Source organism: Uloborus diversus, chromosome 2, assembly GCF_026930045.1.
Source record: "Uloborus diversus isolate 005 chromosome 2, Udiv.v.3.1, whole genome shotgun sequence".
NCBI lineage: Eukaryota > Metazoa > Arthropoda > Arachnida > Araneae > Uloboridae > Uloborus > Uloborus diversus.
The window spans coordinates 190,946,271-190,966,308 of record NC_072732.1 but is presented as its reverse complement, the minus strand read 5'-3'; the positions used below and the strand labels follow the sequence as shown (position 1 = coordinate 190,966,308).

Genomic DNA, 20,038 nt, shown 5'->3' with positions numbered 1-20,038 from the left:
AAGATGGACAAATGTCATGATAATTTGTATAACACCACTCCAAAAGTAATTTTGTAACCAATTAAAAACTTAATCAAAAGTACACACAATATTTTGACTCTAAACTATATAATACTTTGGCAAAGGTGCACTTAATAGGGGCCAAAGATTACCCCTCCCCCCCCCCCCCCACGTTCTCGCTTTGAAACTTTTAGGTGTTTTTTGATGAACTCACAAACACCCCTGTAGTAAGTAATATGGAGAACTTTTTGTATAAAGTAGAGACTTTACACTTAGTGTTTGAGAAGTTCATTATCAAGTCTTATTTAGGAGTTTTTTGAGTCATGAATAAAGTTACTAGACTATAATATTGGTACTTAGTTTTTATTTTTTTTCTCTTTTTTTTTGTGTCAGTTACATAATATCTTATGTGCCTTTATTTCATCTAAAACATTATGCAATTCTTCTTGTATTTTCTTAATTAGAAAATGGTATTATTTATAAGGATTTTTTGCCTCTATCTAATAATTCTTATAATTATTTATGTTATACAGGGAGTTCTGTTTTAACCTGCAAGACCTTTATTTTTGCAACAGTTAGTCCTAGATGTATACTTCCAATTGCAAAAATATTCAAAACCAGATGCAGAGTTAAGGTATTGAAAGTTTTAAGCAAAAATAAAAATGAGTCAAAAAATACAAAATTTAACTTTTTTTTTATGGGCCCTAGGTTCCCTAACTAATATTTAGAGAAATAATCTCCATTAAAAAATTTTACTGATACAAAAAACTTAACATGTGTGCGACCAAAACTCAAGGAGATATTTGAATTTGAAGTTTTAAGGGATTATACAGAAGATGAGATTCGAACTTACCGCTCTTTCAGAAGAATGACAGGTTGTTGAAGTAAAAGAACAAAGTATTTATATTTTTCATTACAATTTAAAAGTAAATGAGAATGTCATCCCACGATACTCAAAAACACACTACAAAACCTGGAAAAATTTTAAAAACCACACTCAATGCATACATATAATTTTAAACACTTGTTAAACACTATATTTCCCCCAAAAGGTGTTATTGACAGCGAGTGAAAAGTAGTGTAAGTCACAAAATGCTGCTTTTCATATCTCAGTGAATATTGGTCGTACTAATTTCAGACTTTTTGTGTTGGAATTATTTTTAATGGAGATTATTTTCCTAAATATAACATAGAGAACTTAAGTCCTGTATAAAAAGTTAAATTTTGTATTTTTTGACTTATTTTTATTTTTACTTCAAACTTTCAGTATCTTACTTCTGCATCTGATTTTGAACATTTTTGCAATTGGAAGTATACATCTAGTACTAACGGTTGCGAAAATAAAGGTCTTGCAGGTTAAAACGGAACACCCTGTATGCATATCAATCTATAAAAATACTTGTAGCATTAATAATGTTTCAGCGAAAAGTATTAGAATACTGAACATATTTCAGTCCTCATTAATTCTAAAATAATTATTTGGGTGTATTTAATGTCCCCCCCCCCCAAAAAAAAAAACTTAAATGCACTTTTCAATACATTCTGTATAAATAGAGCACAGATTTTTTATGCACAAATTGCGGCCACATGTTTTCCAAACAACCGAATTTCTGTGTAAGAAATCATGTTGTACAAAACCTCAACTTAATTTGCAAATTTTTTTCTATTTTTGATGAATTTATTAAAGGACACTTAGTACAAAGACACATCACATGTGGCCTATGTATTTCATGTTTTTAAAGTAAAAAAAGTATGATGATTCAAAATGTATTGAAAAACATTCGTTATTTCTAGGTGTCTTGCGGCAATTCAGCTATGTATTTTCAGCCTACGGAAATGCCTGTAGAATTTTAAATACCTCTCTACCTGTAACACATCTGTCATCTTTACATGGGATCAAGTTTTTGAGCATCACATGGGTAATGTTGGGTCATGTGTACTATTGTAAAGACTATCTTACTTTAGGTAAATGAATTTTTATTTTTTTAAGTACAATCTGAGTCTATATTTTAAGTAATTCCATAATCTGTTAAAGTCATATGGAAGTTTAATTTAGAATAAAAATCTAGGTATTTTTCTGATGTCTCACCTTATATTACATTACCCTTCTGTAATATCTCACTGTATTAGCAGAATATATTTTAATGTACTTTTTTAAACAGGCCATGGGCTTCATATTGGATTTTGTCTTAAAATTTTATATCAATTTTTGTAGTTAAGAGCTACAATGCCAGGAGACATAATTGCTTGCACAAGTGATGATGATTTAAAAAAAAAAAAAATGTTATCCACTAAGAACTAAACCAAGCTGATAATGACTACCCCAATGAACTGACCAAACAATCAAATGAATTGCTTTGAAAGCGTGTGGAGAATCCTTGCCAGTTGATATCACTTTAAATAAAATTTCTGCTTTTAAAATTAAAAAATCTAACTCTTTTTACATTTTAACTAATAATGTTTTCAATTTAAAAATAAAGTTAGTTACGTACAAGATTATGTTTGCATTATGTAGTCATGTATCAACTGACAATGAACACAAACATAATTTTTAAGAGTTTAAACTTATGACTATGAAAATCCTATAATTAAGAACAGGGGTGCCCATCCCCCCAAGTTCAGTGGCGCAAATCCCCCCCCCCCATTTTTCTCAATCCTCTTTCTCTTTTTAATTTTATTTTTAGCTTTTTTTTCTTTTATTTATTTTTAAAAATATTTTTTATTAATTTTTTTTTTAAAGTTTTTGTTTATTTATTTTAAAAAATATTTTAATTAATTTATTTATTTGTTTTTAATTATTATTAATAATTCATTAGAATAGTTCTGTGCTACACCAATAACACACACGCCAACTAAATAAATAAATGAAATAAAATATAAACAGAATAAAATAAAATAAAAAATAATTTCATTTAAAAATTAATTGATGAATAAATTTAAATAAATAAATTTTAAAAATGTTTTTAATCCCCCCTGTGGGCACCCCTGATTAAGAAATCAACCAGATGATTTAGTGGCCAAAATACCAACTCCCAGGACTTAAATGGCTTTGTATGAAAAAGAAAACAGAGACTGGCACTGAGAAATATAATGTGTATCAAACCTATTGTAAAAGCTTTGAAACATTGAAATATAATCTTTTGTATGTGTTGTCATAAACTTAGAAGACTTGTACAAATTTATCAAGCATTTAATGTTTTGCAGCTGGTTTAAATAAAGTGCGTGACCTTGGGGCAAATCTGGCGTTTCAAGTTGTTTTAAACTCTGCTTTTGCTGCTGATACATTTTTCTTCTTAAGGTAATAAATAATCTTATATTTATAGCATTGTAACAATTTTGTGACCCCTTGCTTTTTAATTTTTTAGAAAACTTTAACTTTTAGAAATTTAAGTTGATGAATTGCTCAGAATGATTTTTTTATTAGTCTTTTCATACATTAACTGCCCTTCCACCTAATTCCCAAAAATTTTAACGTGCTTCTTGGAATTGTAGCAGTTTGATATGAAAGCATGATTATGGAGAAAAATGATGTTTTTTTTCCGGTAATTGAATGCCAAATAAAAAAAACATTCTCTAAGATTAATTACAGCTCTTAGTAGATTTTTTTTCTGCATTTAAATTTTAGAGCTCTTTTTAAGGCATGTATTAGAGATGAGACGGGCTCAGCCTGGGCCCGACAGCCCGTGCCCTAAGTGGGCTCAGGCTCTAAAATTGAAAATAGGTTTCGGGCTCAAGCTAAGATATTCAATCATCAATCTCTAAATAAATTCAAAGCATTTTCTTACTGTGAGAAAATGAAAGGAACATTTAAATCAGTTCAATCAAGGAAAAAATGTAACAAAAAAGGAAAAAAGAAAAAAACAGAAAATAAATAAATGTTTATTTATAATGTTTTTTTTTGCGATTACTATTGCAGTATGTCATACAGTAGTGCATTTGAAGTGAAGCATTTTGAGAAAATTTAGAAACTTCTGTTAATGAAGAACATTTGACATACAGTGAAACTTCGATTAGTCGAAGTTGCAGGAACAGCAACAAGAATTTGTGTTATCAAAAATTCCGCACATCAAATAAGAAAAGCAAAAAAATAAATCCCACCACTGACACTCATTAAATTTAAAATATGAGCAAAAAAGTGATAGAGTAATAATGTATCAAAGATAATATTGTCGCTTCAAGGGAACAGTAGGATATCTTACTGTTATTCTTGGGATTAGATGTCTTACCATTGCTCTTAGGCGATGATATGTACTTGACATAATAAATGTAGGATATGGTTCTATAAATTCAAGAGCTTGTATAGATTGGAAAATAAGTTTATAGTTTTATGTATGATATAACAGTTTTTACTTTCTAAATTTTTTTTTAAAAATCTGTTATCAAACATTGCTTTGAGTAGAAATTTTTTCTCTCATTTAATAGTCCTCAGATAGTTTTAAAATCTCAAACAGGGAGTCGGGGACATTCGGATGGGATTCTATAAAAAACATGCAATACATCTGCTGCTTTTCTTGCGTTGTCGTTTTTTCTGGCACTTCCGATCGAAAAATGGCCGAAACTTTTTTTGTTAGGTGTTTCGTCTTCAACTCTATTATGGGTTTCACAGATCGAAATGGTACTCCAAGTGAAGCAAAGTGTAGATATAGTACCTCTATGCAGTTTTTATTTTATTTTATTTTTCATTTATTTATTTTTTAAATAAAAGATGTTGTTGACACCTTCTCAACTTGATGTTATACTTTTCTACTAACTAATGATGAGGTACACTGGATTCTCTCTATTCTGAACACTCATGGGACTGAACAAAAGTGTTCAGATTATGGGGGTGTTCATTATAGAAAGAGACTGAATAATTCATGTATTGTCCGTTTTTCACAAGAAGGCACTTGACTCCTCCCCGTCACGTGGTATCCGATGATTCTATTTCGCTGTTTTCAGCAGAAGGTATGTTCAGATCATAGCATTTTGTTTTAAGCAGTTTTTAAAATGGAAGAATAACTAAAATGACAAGAGACAAGTGAAGCAAGTGATGTAAATGACACTAAGACTTTTTTGCGGAATTAAAATGCATGCCCAAGTTAAATCTGCCTGGTTGTCTCGCTAAAAGAGCGCTGATTGCATACCGATCACCCGCCCCCCCATAAAATGGAACTCTACGTTCGAGGGGGCATGGCTAAGTGCCTTCTCTTGAAAAAACAGACAATATATGTATTCAACTGCATTCATGAACTATGTTCAGTACTTGTGTGCAAAACCCTCCCTGCAATATTTCCCCCCTAATTTTTTGGCTGCTCTAAATAAAAGCTGTGACTTCCCTTGTGAGCAGGTTTTTCTTTTGTACCGAAAGAAATGAAGTAAGCCAGAATTTAAGCGGAAAAAAAAACTTGCCAAACTACATGCAAATAATCGGTGTCCAAGATTTATTTGATCCACTTTGTCTAGAGGCCTTTTGATGCAATGCAATGGTGCTGATTTTTTTCTTTTTGTTCATACTTTTTGGAAAGCAAAAAAAAAAGAAGAAAAAAACCCACTATTTCGACTTAGAGTTATGTTAGCAAAGAAACTTTGACGACAATCACAAAATAAAATTTGACTTATCGAATATTTCGACTCAAAGAACTTTGACTTATCGAAAATAAATAACATTGATTCTCCATTCAGTTAGACAGGAATAAATATTCACTTCATCTTACCAAAGTTTTCGGCTCATCGAAGTTCGACTTACTGAAATTTCAGTGTAACATTTTTCATCAACAGAGAGATCTTGTCAGACTGTAGAAGGTTCAGTTTTTGATACAAGAAAGTTTCCTTCGGGCTCGGATTTGATCAGAGACAATATCACCCAGGCTCGGTTACAAATTTTCGGGCTCATGTGGGCCTGGGCTCTCAAAAATGAGCCCAAACACATCTCTAGCATGTATCTCCACTTCCATGTACCTCCACTTCCATATGAATATTCCTTTTTATTATAATTGTTTTATTCATTTGTAAGTTGCTATTCTGTTTGAAAATTTTGAAATAGTAACTTATGTAAGTTGTACTCAAAAGGAACTATTTTACTTTTAGTATAATCCTTTCAAATTTCACATTATTTTCTTTTTTCATTAAAAGTACATTAAAATCCTGTAGCTTCATTAAATATATGTTTAATATTGTGTTGCAGTTTAAAGTTCAATTCTGTCACATTTAAGAGAAGGTTTTTTTTACAATTTTGTACACATCTAAGTCTCCAAAATTTTTTCTTTTAATGTTATTTTTTTTTTAAATAGATTAATTACGTTATTTTTGTTTTGTGTTTATTGTTGTGTTATTTTTGTATTGATTTTTCTTTTCCTTTTCTTCGCTTTTAAATATTTCCTCTGTTATTTTTAACATTTATTTATTTATTTTTTAAAAACATTTTAGTGGTCTTCTTGTTGTGTATACTGCCTTCAGTTATTTAGAGCTAAATAATGGACACTTTTCTATTGTGGGTTTTTATGTGCGCAGATATTGCAGGTAAGTTTTTTCAAAACAAGGTTGATCTTTGAATTAGAAAACTAAACTGTAATATATGACTGATAAAAATAAATAACTGAAATTGTTGCCTTAATTATGCTCATTATGAAAACTGAATTATATTTGATGAGGATTTAGAGATATATTTTTGTGAGAGAGTTAAATTTTTTTTTTTTAAATCTTACATTAAAATCAGTAGTTAAAGAGTTGTATAAAAGGGAGGCAGAAGATTATAATAATGTACGCTCCCAATTATCTGCAGGCAGATAATAGGCAGGGTGTTCGTGCATATGGAAAGTCAGGGAAAGTCATGGATTTCAACTATGATCAAAAATGGTCATGGAAAATCGATTTCCAGCAAAAACTCCTCAAAAGTCAAGGAAACTGACACCTGGTCATGGATTTTGGGTTCAAGAACATGCATATTTATTAAATTCTACAAATTAGGTGCAAAATTTACGCATCTTAGCCGTTTTTTACGCTTTTTCCCATCAGTCCCGATTTTTCACACATTTTGAAATCCAATTACATCCGCTGCTATAATACTCGCTCGTTTTTCTTTGCAATGTTATTCTTCTTTTTGGACGTTTATAATTTTGTGTTTAGCATCATTTTTAAGCTCCTTATTTGTCTAAATTGTATAGTTGAGGACTTATTTTGGGGGAATATTTCTAATTTTTCTGCTCTTATTCGACTCAAAACTTTTAAGTCATTTGCATCTGAGTTGATTCAAGAGACTCATAAAAATTATCATTAGTTTTCAGCAGTGTCTTACATTAATGAAAATTTTAGAAAATAAAATTTGTCTAAAGAATTAATTAAGGACGTTTAGAATATCAATAAAATATACATATAACAGGGAATTTTCAATCCAGAATTTTAAAAATATTTTTAGCTAATCCTAATCTTTGGTGTTTGTATATCTGGTAATATCTGGTAAGTTAATTATTAAGTGCCTACTTTAATTTAATATTTATTTTTTTCTGATTATTTATTTATTTTATTTCTTGTAAACATAATTTTAGTATTTACTAAATTATTGCTTGTCGCAGATTTTTTTAGAAAACTACCAGCTTTAAAAAAATAAGTTTTAGATTCATTATTTGTTTATAATATAAAATATTTATTTAAAAAAAGTACTAAAGAAAAAAAATCAAGCTCAAATGCTTCGCTGTTCACTAATACTTTTACTTCATTTTTGCTGCATGTTTGATTTTTTTTTTGATATTTTTAGTGATTGAAAAATTATTGTGTAGCACATTAAATTTTTCTGGAAAAAAAAAATAATAAATTTGTTTTCAAGTAAGTTCTTACCTATATAAATATTTTTTTGAATCCAAAAATTGTTTGGATTGGTTCTAAAAAATTCCCCTTACCTCCTCTACACGCTTTTAGTTTAACCTAACTTGATTTGTTTTAGTTGATATCTTTGCATGATTGGAACACATGTGTGTAATCCATTTGCAGAAATGAATGATACATTTTTAGCTTTTACATAATTTTTTAAAATACTTATAGTTTTTAACTAGTTTAATTGTTTGTGAAAAATTTATTAATTCTTTAGCTATTGTATGCATCAATATCGTTTTTTACCTATTTTGCACATTATCCGTGAAATTCGCTTATACAGGGTTATTGTTCCATCATATTTCATAAGTAACTGGGAGTTTGATCAAAATAAGGTGCATTGTTATGATATTGAAAGTTTGAAACAAAAAAAGAAAGGTTGTGACAAAATACGAAATCTATTTTTTTTTGTACGAACCTTAGGTTACCTAACTTATATTTTGGGAAAAAATCTTCATTAAAAAATTAGTTCAGCACAAGCAATTTGAAGCATTTGTTTGACCAAAACTCAAGTAAATATTAGAGTTCAAAGTTTTAAGGGACCATGCAAAAGATGAGATAGAAACTTATCGTTCTTTCAAAAAAATGACAGGTTGTTGATGTAAAATATCTTTATATACATATATATTTTATTTTTCATTGCGATTGAAAAAAAAGCAAAGGTTACTATTCCACCCCCCTCCCCAAATGGTGTTATTTGCAGCAAGTGTAAATTGGTGTAAGTCACAAAATACTGCATTTCATATTTCGGTGAAAATTTGTTTCTCTAATGTTAAATGTTTTGTGTTGGAATTATTTTCAGTGGGGATTATTTCCCAATATATAAGTTAGGGGACCTAGGTTCTGTATAAAAAGTTATATTTTGTATTTTTTGACTCATTTACTTTTCTGCTTCAAACTTTCATCTTTACTCTGCACCTTATTTTTGCCTTTTTTGCAATTGGAGGACCAATGGTTGTGAAAATAAAAGTTTTCGCAGGTTAAACAGGAACATGCTGTGTACATGAACTATTTTTTAATTGATTATGTCGTGTTTTTTCATCAACAAGTACATATTATGGAGAGCTATTGTTTTGGTTCTAACTTAAACACTATTACCAAAAAAAAAAAAAAACATATTGAGGAGCAAAATAAAGTCTCTTTTTCATTGAATGATAAAGTTATCCCGGTTTGATGCTTTTGTATCTCTGTTCTAAATTTAATTTCATACATTCAAATTCTTATTTAATAAAAAATGGTGTCAATATGTACCCTTGTTATAAATGTACTACTTAAAATTTTGTTTGCTGATTATATTTTTTATCACACTCTAAGTACAGAATGAATTTATTCATTATTTTTTATCACACTCTAAGTACAAAATGAATTTATTCATTATTTACGATCACAATTTTTTTTAAATGACATAAAAATTGGCAAACACTACAAGTTAACAATATCTGAAACTTCCAAATCGATCAAATTGTTAGCATTGTTTAAGAAAGGAAAAAAAAAAAAAAACAACTTTTTAATGGAAATTAATTATGTAAATTATCTAATCCTTGTCGGAATGCTTAACAACTTCTTTAAAAAATCTTCCTCTGATTTTTACCCCTGTTTAGGCTAACTGTTTTGAAGAAAACGGCCCTTTTTTTTGTGGAACACTATATGTTAGCAAACTTAAGTATAACTTAATTTTTAAGCACTTATTATACTTGGCCTGTTTGTCACGGAATAATCTGAGGCCTGGTTTTGCTTATATTTCCTCAACTAGATCACTTAGAGACTTCTGGATTTCACTAAATGATTTACTTAATCTTAAGGTACAACTTAACACTGAAAAATTAAAATTCTGAAATAAAATAATTATTTTGGTTAGGATGGAAAATAGCAAATTTCATGTAATTTCCCCATTAAATGTTTAAATATAAAACCCATTGTTACACATTTTGTTGCCTTGCTACAATAATGATAAAAACCAATCATAATGAAAATTTTGAATCAAGGCTTCTCTGAAGCAAGCATAAATCCTATCGAGGAACAAGGATTAAATTTTAGTGCCAACTGCTTAATGTTTTAGACACATATTATAGGTTTTTTCCATTTTAGTACCGAGCATTTATATAAAAAAATAAGGTAAAGTTTGGTGAGGGTAAAATTATTCTATTTCTGAAATACATTTACGCTAAAAAGAATAAAATAACAGAATTTTTTTTAAAAATACTTAGCACTTTTCAAAATGCACTCAAAAGGACAAAATAACTTTTCAAGATCAGAAAGGACAATCTAAGTATTCCTTCAGTGTTGAAAATTCCAAGAAAATGACACCACAAACGAAGAAAAGTGCAGTTCTAGTCATTTTAAACCAAACGTCCCCATTAAGAAAAATATGCATGTTTCAACACTCAAAGTTATGATTGGAAGCAAGATAATGACAAGAAATTCTCTTCATGACTTGAGCCACACTTTTATTCTTTTGTGGTGTCATTTTCTTGGAATTTTCGAAAACTAAAGGAATACTTAGATTGTCCTTTCTGATCCTGAAAAGTTATTTTCTCCTTTTGAGTGCATTTTGAAAAGTGCTTAGTATTTTTTTAAAAAATCTGTTATTAAAAATATTGTATGCTTTTATTTAGAGGGCTTTCAGTTACATGATTGTTTAGTGCCATTTGAAGTCTGGGCAAATTTTTAGTAATTATTCAGATGTTGTAACCTTCAACTGAGATCCCTTGATTTTTATTTGTGGACCCTCTAATTTTCAACTAAAAAGTTAACGATTTTGAAATTCGGCAAAATTCCAGTACAACTGAAAGTTTCCTTTTGATTTTAAATGACAATATCAAAATAACTGGTGTTTAAAATTATAAATCTTTTTTTTTTTTTTTTAGGTTAACTCCAGCCTTTCTTATGATTTCTGGAGTAATTTTGCTTGGACCATTGGCTGGAAGTGGACCTATTTGGCATGAAACTTTAGAACCTTTTGTTAGCGGTTGCCAGAGTTATTGGTGGACGAACTTGTTTTATTTTTCAAATTTTATACCAACATCAAAAACTGTAAGTCATTAGTTATTTTTATTTGACAGATCGAAAATTAAAACCATCATAGATTTGATCAATATGTAATGAAATTGAATGTGTAGTGAATTGATCCCCTATGCTATCATATTGAATAATCTTGTATGCATCCATATTTTATATTTTTAGTGTGTTCCTCATGGATGGTTTTTATCTTGTGACATGCAGTTTTATATCATTTCTCCTGTAATTATTCTAGCTTTATATAGGTTAGTATCCAATAATCAAACAGAACTTGTTTCTTGAAGTGTCAAATTTACTCACATATGACCTGTATGTTTTGATTATTTTCATTAACAGGAAACCCAAAATTGGCATGTTATTAATTGTTCTCGGCATTCTAACTTCAATGGCTACCACTGGCTGTTTGACTTTCATGTATAATTTACCTCCAGTATCACTATTTTCTCTTCCTGACCCCAAGTAAGCCCTCCCCCCTCCTCCAAAGTTAGCATTTGAAAAATTTAAGTATTGAGTCTTAATTTTGTGTTCATATTTTTCTAGGGACATAAATGAATACCTGAACACAATTGGTTACAAACCTTATGCTCATTATGCTGCTTATTGTGTAGGAATGGCAACAGGCTTTTTGTTGGCTGCTAAGGAGAAAATATCTGTAACTAAAGTAAGTTTTAGAAACTAATGTTTATTGGGAAGTTTGCCTATTGATGATTCTTTTACTTAAAAAAAAGTGCTTCAAAATGCACCATCATGACATTAAAGCTTGCAAAGGTGTATGATTGTTGCATGCGTTCAAATGTTAGTCATTCTTGCAAAAATAATAAAAATTGTGTTTGTATTTTTTAAGTCAGATTTAATAATTACCACCAATTAGTTATATTTTTTTTATTTATTTCCCATTTACTTATATCATTGCCTCAGAACAACAGCAAGACATCTAATCCCAGAAATAACCCTAAGATAACTTTCTGTTGCTCTGAGGTGACGATATATAATCAAGTATCAGATGGATGTACATAAGTAATTTATATAAAGGATTTGAAATTATTTCAACCACTCTGCCACACATGGAGAGCTGAGTGGAAGAACTAAGCTTTTAAAAAAAAGAATCTAGTTGAAGAGAAAAGTTACAATTACAGAAAAAACACAAAATTGAACGATGGTTTTAAACTGTTATAATGTTTTCAGTATCAATGCAAAAAACTTTTTAAAAATTATTAATAAAAAGTATTAATGATAATCATTAGTAATAATCATTTTTTAATCATCATATTGGACATTATGTAACTCAAATTAACTGTTAGCAAACAAGAATAAGACACAGCTTGTTTGTTGACTGTAGAAAGTGGCTTGCTAGTGGCACAGAAGTTATGCACCTTTTAAAAAATATTACCAGATTCAATGTAGTTGTTTATTTTGTTTCCAAAATAGCTGTAACAGAACCAATATGAACCATATAATTTGTTGGGACATGACTAAATTAAAAGAAAGTAAAAAAAAAAAAAATCTGTTAATATTATTTTTATGTGAAAGATATTTAACAGTGGTTTGCAACCGAAATTTTTTCACTACTGGTTTACTTTCCAAGTTTAATGTGAACACAAGATCGACTTGTAGGAGCGGAAGATGGGGGGGGGGGGGGGGGCATGATGCGTACACTATAGACTGAAATGGATATTTTGCATACAGGATTAAGTTGAGAAAGCTGACTTCAAATGGTAGGTCAACACTTGTAAAAAATACTTTGATACGCAAAAATTAGTTGTTTTAAATTGCAAAAATAATGTTTTGTTAGCCAATATCAGAATGTTTTAAGACACAAGTATAATGTTTGCTTTAAAATTGATGAAGTAGTGACTAAAAATGTTCCAGTGACTATATAAAATTATCAAATAAGTTCTGATTTAGACATTAAACCGTTTCTAGAAATTAATGTATAGCAATTCTACTCAGACAAAAAGCAGGTCTCAAAACATTGCCACAATCGACTCAAAATGGGCTCGAGATCGACTGATGGCTATCGGCCCGTTGCCTTCCGCTGATTTAAGAGATTTTTATACTGCTGCATTTCAGGATGATCTTTAATCACATTTTATTTCCTAACTATTGGTACCTGCATGGCTTTGCCTGTAATAGAAAATGAAATGGTCTTTTGGTTTGCCTGTATATTTACAAATAATGTATGGTGAATTTCTGGCCAATTGGCTTGCTCATATTACGGTTCCACTTTGTGATAACTTGGTAATTTACTCGTCCATCTTATGATAATTTTGTTTTTAAAATTGGAATAGAAAAAGAACGAAATCAAATTTTTGAAAAATCGCTTCTAGGTGCACACCCTCATGCTACAAACTAACTTTGCCAAATTTCATGAAAATTGGCCAAACAGTCTAGATGCTATGTGCATCACAGAGATCCTGACAGACAGAGATCTGGACAGAGAGACTTTCAGCTTTATTATTAGTAAAAAGATGACTTGAAGCTTGTACACGTCATATTCTCCATCTTGTTCCAAAGCAAAAATATTATAAAACTCTTCAGAAATTGTGCTAGCCATTGTTATTTGATTATATACAATTAAATGGAGAATCAATAAGAAATAAAATTAATTTGTGGTAGTTATTAAAACTGATACAAAAAGTTTAAATGCATAGATAGATTCAATATAAATTGTATGAAAAATATAAAAAACACAAATACAATACAGTACAACCTTGATATCTCAAATCTCTTGGAAAGAGAAAAAAAAATTCAAGAAATCAAATTTTTGAGTTGTTAATGTTTTGAAATAATTGCACTAGTAACTCTCACAATTGCCTACATATATGATACGTATATTTATACATGTACTATGTGATCCCTTTGGATACCATTAGCAAGTTATTTTGATATGAGTAGCCATTTCAATCTTCTTTCCTCTAGAGGCTTCAAAGTTGTAATTTTATCTTCAAGCACATTCAATTTAAACTTTTCATTAGTCCATTTGTGCAATTAAAAACGTGAAATTATGTGGAACACGTTTTCCTTTGAGCAACAAAAAATTCATCTCCTGTTCTCAAAGTGGGTCATAGTGTCAAAGAAAAGCGCTAAATATCTAACCTGTGGTGAAAACACTGAGATGAAAAAGACGACATCACCCCTTAATTCCCACACTCCTTTATTATCTCGCCCCTATTCTTATTCGCAACTCCAGCGCTCGAATATGCTACCTTGCGGTGATTTACAAAACTGCGGAAAAAACTAAAACATTGCCACATTGCGTTCCATGTGTGTCTGTTGACGTAAACACAGGCAGTTTGTTTGGAGTATTTATTAACGCATTCGATGTGTCTTAGATTGCTTTCAGCAACAGAAATTGCTTCGTCTCTTAATGGTATTCTCGATTTTCTCAAAATAATGTTAGTTTTCATTATTTCCCTCTAAAAAGTGTGATGATCGTCGTAAATGGCGAAAGCGTAAAACAAGAAAATTCTGGGTTAACAAACTTCGCATTTGCTCTGTTCGATGCATTTTTTTTTTGAAAGAGGATAACGGTATACCAGGTAAGATTTTTTAAAAATTGTTTTGTGTGAATTTGTAAGAATATAGGGTTCTTTTGATCTTAAGTTCGAAAGAAGGATTTGATAACATTAGCAGAAGAATTAGAGCTTTCATCTCCGCCTAGTTTAAAAATAATTAATTAAACCAACCTAATTTACTGCAGCATTTAGTTGGAATGGGCAGTTTGCAAAATATTTTCTTGAATATATTTTATCGTAGAACAAATGAAAAATGTTTAACACTTTAACGCTGAGAATTTTCCTCGCCAAAATATTGGGATTATAGTTTAGAGTTATAGTTTTAGAATTGTGCATCTGGCGAGAGATTTCGCATGTCAGTTAAACCATATTTATTTTTTATCATGAGTGGAATAAAATGGTAGAAAGATTGCAGAATTCGATAAGTTTAAAGAAATAATGTTAGAGCAATTAAAAAGAAAACTGCCACCATATATCCATGAGAATTTTGTTCATGATTTGCATGGCATGACATAATTAAATCATAACGCAGAAATTAGAAAAATACGAAACAGAAAAATTGAAAATTAACCGATTCGGCAATTTGAGAAAAATAACTCAGCTACAAATGCAAAACAATTAGCGCTAGCCAAGAAGGGCAAAGAAGTATCATCTTCTTTTGATAATAATTCGTAATGTCATATAATTAAATTATCTAGCATTAATTGTTATTCTTTTCAGGCTACAATTATTATTTAGTTTTATCAAGAATTGATAAATATCGAATTCAACATCGTGTGAATGGCTGCTTAGAACTACGAACTACATAGTTTGTATTATTATTTGACGTTTAGTAATGCTTCTTGAATTCTCATTTATTTCTACGTGGGCCAGAATATCAACAAGGCATTGAAAATTAATTTAAAAAGAATAAAGTGAAAAAATCATGCATACGAACAAAATTTACTAGGCTTATTAGCATTTTCTTCGTTACCACATGCGTTTGTTTTACCTTTTTCGTCTGCTATTAGAAAGTGGCTACAGTGCCTCCTATAGTTCATTGGAGTTGCGAATAGGGAAGTTTGGAAAACTAGTAATTCAGTGCAGGAATCAACTGCTTAAATTATGTAATTTTCCAATTTCAATGTATATGAATTTCTAGGTAACACCAATGTTATTATTGCTGTTACTTTTATTGCTTTGTATTATTGCAAAGAAAGAAATTTCACCTAATGAGATAATTTCTTTTAACCATCCATGAGTTAATCAGTCTGATATTTTTTTTCTTAACAGAACTGCAGGATAAAAAAAAGAAAAAATATTTATTATTTTTGAGCAGTCAGAAATTGCTATTATCTTCATTCTACCAAAGTTGATATTGCTCTGATTTTTCAAATTACCATAGCATTGGGAATTATTTTTGCTCGCTGTTTTAATGTATCTTAAGAGGACAAATGTTCATCCCTGTGGTTACAAATCATTTGCTTTGATTCAAGGCTTAACTTAAGCAGATTTTACTTTTAAAGGAGGGGGGGGGGGGTAAAATTACATTTTTCAGGAAAAACATTAATATAGATGAACTTAAAAAGCAAAACTTCAAGTAAATACAAAGTTTCCAGATCACTAATCCCTATCATTTAAGATTGATAAAAAATAAAAGTCCATTAAGTCATAAACTGTAAATTTAATCTTTATGGTGAGTGTACAAGTTCCACTTAGCCCCATAATAACCAGATCTTTATTACTGCATCCTAATGACTATTTCTTGTTTTATGGATATACCTTATTTTACTTAATCTAGAAAATCACCAGTCATAATATAATATGTTTGATTTTCTACTCCGTTTCCATTTCAGTTTATTTGTAGAAACAAGAAACCCAACGAGTAGGGTCTTACTGTACCCTGATTGCAAAAAAAAAAAAAAAAAACATGAATTCTGGACATCAAAATTCAAATGATTTTCTCTTTTCTGAATATATTTTTTTTTACTTTTATTTTGAAGAGGTATTCTACACTTTTATTTTGTTTTTCAGTCTGTTCAAATCTTTGGCTGGGTTTCTTCGACTATTACCTGCTTACTTGTAATTTATGGTACGTGGAATTGGAATAGTGGAGAGTTGCCAGATTGGAAAGTGTCGGTTGCTTATGCCACTTCAAGCAGAACAATTTGGTCTCTTGGTGTAGCTTGGTTAGTTATAGTATGCTACTCTGGACATGGAGGTTTGTACTATTATATAATTTAGTGCAATTATAATTTCATGCATATTGTGCCCTCAATTTTTGAAGACAAAGTAGCAAAAATAACAAATTTTTTAGTTTAGCAACAGTAGAATTTCGTTTATCTGAATCACTTTCAACCTAAACCTTTTTTAATGGAAATCAGTTTCATTGATTTTTTTTTAAAGTAAATAAACAATATCACTTTATCTTAAAGGTCATATGAGGCAGAAAATCCTAATGAAAACTTGAGTTATCCATACATTTCTTACATTTTTCCCCACACTCTTCGAAATTTTTCGAACCTCGTAAATAGTTCTAGCTTTTGAAATGCTGTTAAATTCAAAAGCCATTGAACTGGAAAGTAAAGTTTTATTTTATTAAATAATTTTTTAACTATATGTATCGATGTTCAAAGTCAGTTGTATTATTAATTACACAGTAAAGTTTATTACGTTCTTATCAATTGTCCATATGGATTAAAGCTAAATATCTCTTCATGGTCAGTGGAAGCTAAAGTATATTGTACATAAAATAAAGTACATATAATGTGTCCTTATAAATTTGCATTGCATTTTCTGATTTGCGTAACATTTATTATGCATTTTTTAAAAAATTTAAGTAATATGTAATTTAACACCAAATTTAATAATTATTTTCCACATGTGTGCGCGCATGTCGAAATCCAGAGTTAAAGTTTCTGTGGGTTCGTGATAGCCCATTTATTAAATCCCCCCCCCCCTGAAGTTTTCTATTAACTGTATGGACTGACCACTTTGGTTTACCAAGGTTCTACTGTAATTAATTTTTGCCTGCATTACCTTGATCATTTATTTTATTTTAGATGTAATCATTACAATGTAATCATTTTGTTTTGACATGAACAAAAAGTAAAATTTAGTTGTGAAATGTATTGTAATTGATCATTGAATTGCTTATTAGAAGTTAGGAAGAGAATGATTCTCAATCACTTTAGTATGTCCCAAGATTCTTGGAAGTGTTAGTGGAAATCAAGCTCAGATCCAGAGGGGATCATGGGGTCATAACATCCCCCCCCCCCTTTTAAGTAACCTAAATATATCATAAAGCTGCGTTTTGGAGAGTTATAGTTCAAGAAATTTCGCCTGAGCCCTTATTTGGGCTTGAGTTTTATACTTGTGACTTCTGCTTTACTTTAACATTTCCAACACTGAACCTTTACAAAAACAGAAACTGGATTCACTCCTGCTTTGGATACTGATACTTATGTGACACCACTTGGTGCACTCTCAGGCATTGGAATTCTTAGCTTGCTTAATATTAGGTACCAAGTGGACAGTTTTAAAACCATATTAAAAAGTATCAAAAGCTATAACTATGAAAAAAAAAAAGGAAAAGTTGATTTTTTTAAAAAATTAGTTATTAAAAGTTTAAAGCTTTGAAAATTATTGCTTTTTTTTGGATTAATGCCAGAACTATGATATTCTGGTGCATGGTTTGATTTATTTTGTACAAAATTTCTTTTAAAGCAGATATGGCAGTAAATATCATGTGACTATGAACTGAACCATTATACTTGAATAATAACAAAAACTTGTAAAGATGACATTTATAAAAATTTATTCAAACTAAAATCATAAAATACTATTTCTGTTCAAAGATGAAAACCATGCCGCCCGGCATTTCATTACAAAAATGCACTTACCTGCACCTGCCTGTGAGTACTACAGAAATGAACTACCACTTCAGCGAGATTTTATAACTTGAATTTTCACAGCTATTGCTTAGCATGCATGCAAATTAAATGTCTTTCTTTTTCGATGTAGAAAAAAGGGTTCTGCACATTAATGTAGATGATGCCAAACTAAATTTAGTTTCTAGCAATATAAAGGATAGGTGGCACATGTAATGCTATGTTACCTCTTATTTCCAACAAAATGAAATTAATAAGTAAACTTAACGATAAACATATATAATAATGTCCATAATAACTAATAGAAGATTAAAATAGTCATTTTCTGTTTAAATGGGACATTTCAGTTGTAACTATACTTTGTCTTATTTCCATTAAAGCGTACATATACAGTGGGACCTCGTTATTTAAACTCGCTTAAAACTAATTACTGCTAAGACCAACTACATTTGTGATTCCTGTCCTATTGTTTGTTGTTTACTGTTTATCTGATAAGACGAACTGATTTCAAAGATCATTTGTTTATTTTAACAGGGTCCAACTGTATATATATTTTTCAGTGTTTAGCCCTTTAATATCCTATTTTTGCACTACATGTCCTTGCTAATTTACTTTTCTTTCTTTATACTTTGTTTTTAACTCTTAGGTATCGTAAATGACATATTGTCTTGGCATGGCTTTGTGCCATTGAGCCGCTTGTCCTATTTAGCATACCTAATCCATCCATTATTGATGTATTTGTACGCCAGCTATGTCAGATCTCCTTTTTATTTCAGTCAGTATGTAGTGGTAAGTATGTTTCTGTTCAATAAATTTTTTTTATATGAATGCATTCATTTTCAGTTTGATCTATTTTGTTTTTGTTTTTTTAAATGTTAAGTTGATGAGAGCATTTCTGCATATTCTAAGCGGATTATACTATCCTCTTTTTTCTTCCATTTTTTCCTGTTGTCAAATTTCACGTTTGTAAAAGTTTGAATCAAAATCTGAGAATTACATATTTGTATTTAGATTTTAAATAACAATATTTTTTTAAAAACTGAATATGACTTTTAATTGAACTTTTTTCTTTAGAAAAACTTTTATTTGCCATCAAAACATACAAGAACTGTCAGTTATGCACACTGTTTTGAAAAAGCTTTACAGGAAAAAAAATTCTCAGTCAAATCAGGTTTAATAATAATTTTCTCAATTTATATCCATTGAACAATACCTTCTGGGCATGTAAGCTCGTCTCCCTCTTCCCTATTATCTTTTGATTTGTGAGATAGGGTTAGAGTAAATTAGAGATATCTTAATTTTTGAGAAAATAGTTCCATGCCACCTTTCTGAGAACACCCTCTTTTCTGTCACAGCTTTTAGCACTTGGCACTTCTGGAAACAATTTTTTTATTTTTACCTCTTCCCAGTTTATTTCTGTTAAAGCCTTTCACCAAAAGCCTTTTAAAGCACATGTGTGAAAAAAATAATGGTTTTGGCAGTTTTCTTCAGTTGGTGAAAAATAAGCAACTATATGCTATTGTAAAAAAAAAAATTAAAAGAGCCCTTTTTTTTTTTTTTGACCTCTTTCATATTTGAATGTAAATTTAATTCTTTATTCAAGGGTGAGTTAGGCAAAATAATTATTTGCAGAAAATTTTCCAGTTAGGATTTGTGTTTGCAGAAAGCTTTTCATTTTATCTAAGTCTGTTGATAGCGTGAGACTAATTTTGTTCTGAACATCTAAACTGATCTAAAACTTAATACAGCATAAATGAATGTACAATATCCTCCTACTTATATGTAAACCTT

General features: G+C 29.9%; 1 protein-coding gene across 1 annotated transcript in view; it reads left to right on the top strand.

The window, feature by feature from the left end:
• LOC129216228 (uncharacterized) overlaps positions 1-20,038 on the top strand; it is a 109,632-nt gene that overhangs the window by 85,580 nt on the left and 4,014 nt on the right. Inside the window, exons 6-14 of the mRNA XM_054850425.1 lie at positions 1,795-1,965; positions 3,205-3,298; positions 6,406-6,498; positions 10,713-10,878; positions 11,029-11,108; positions 11,200-11,322; positions 11,404-11,524; positions 16,392-16,578; positions 18,894-19,036. Coding sequence (XP_054706400.1) covers positions 1,795-1,965; positions 3,205-3,298; positions 6,406-6,498; positions 10,713-10,878; positions 11,029-11,108; positions 11,200-11,322; positions 11,404-11,524; positions 16,392-16,578; positions 18,894-19,036 — 1,178 coding nt within the window. The remainder of the gene's footprint in view (positions 1-1,794; positions 1,966-3,204; positions 3,299-6,405; positions 6,499-10,712; positions 10,879-11,028; positions 11,109-11,199; positions 11,323-11,403; positions 11,525-16,391; positions 16,579-18,893; positions 19,037-20,038) is intronic.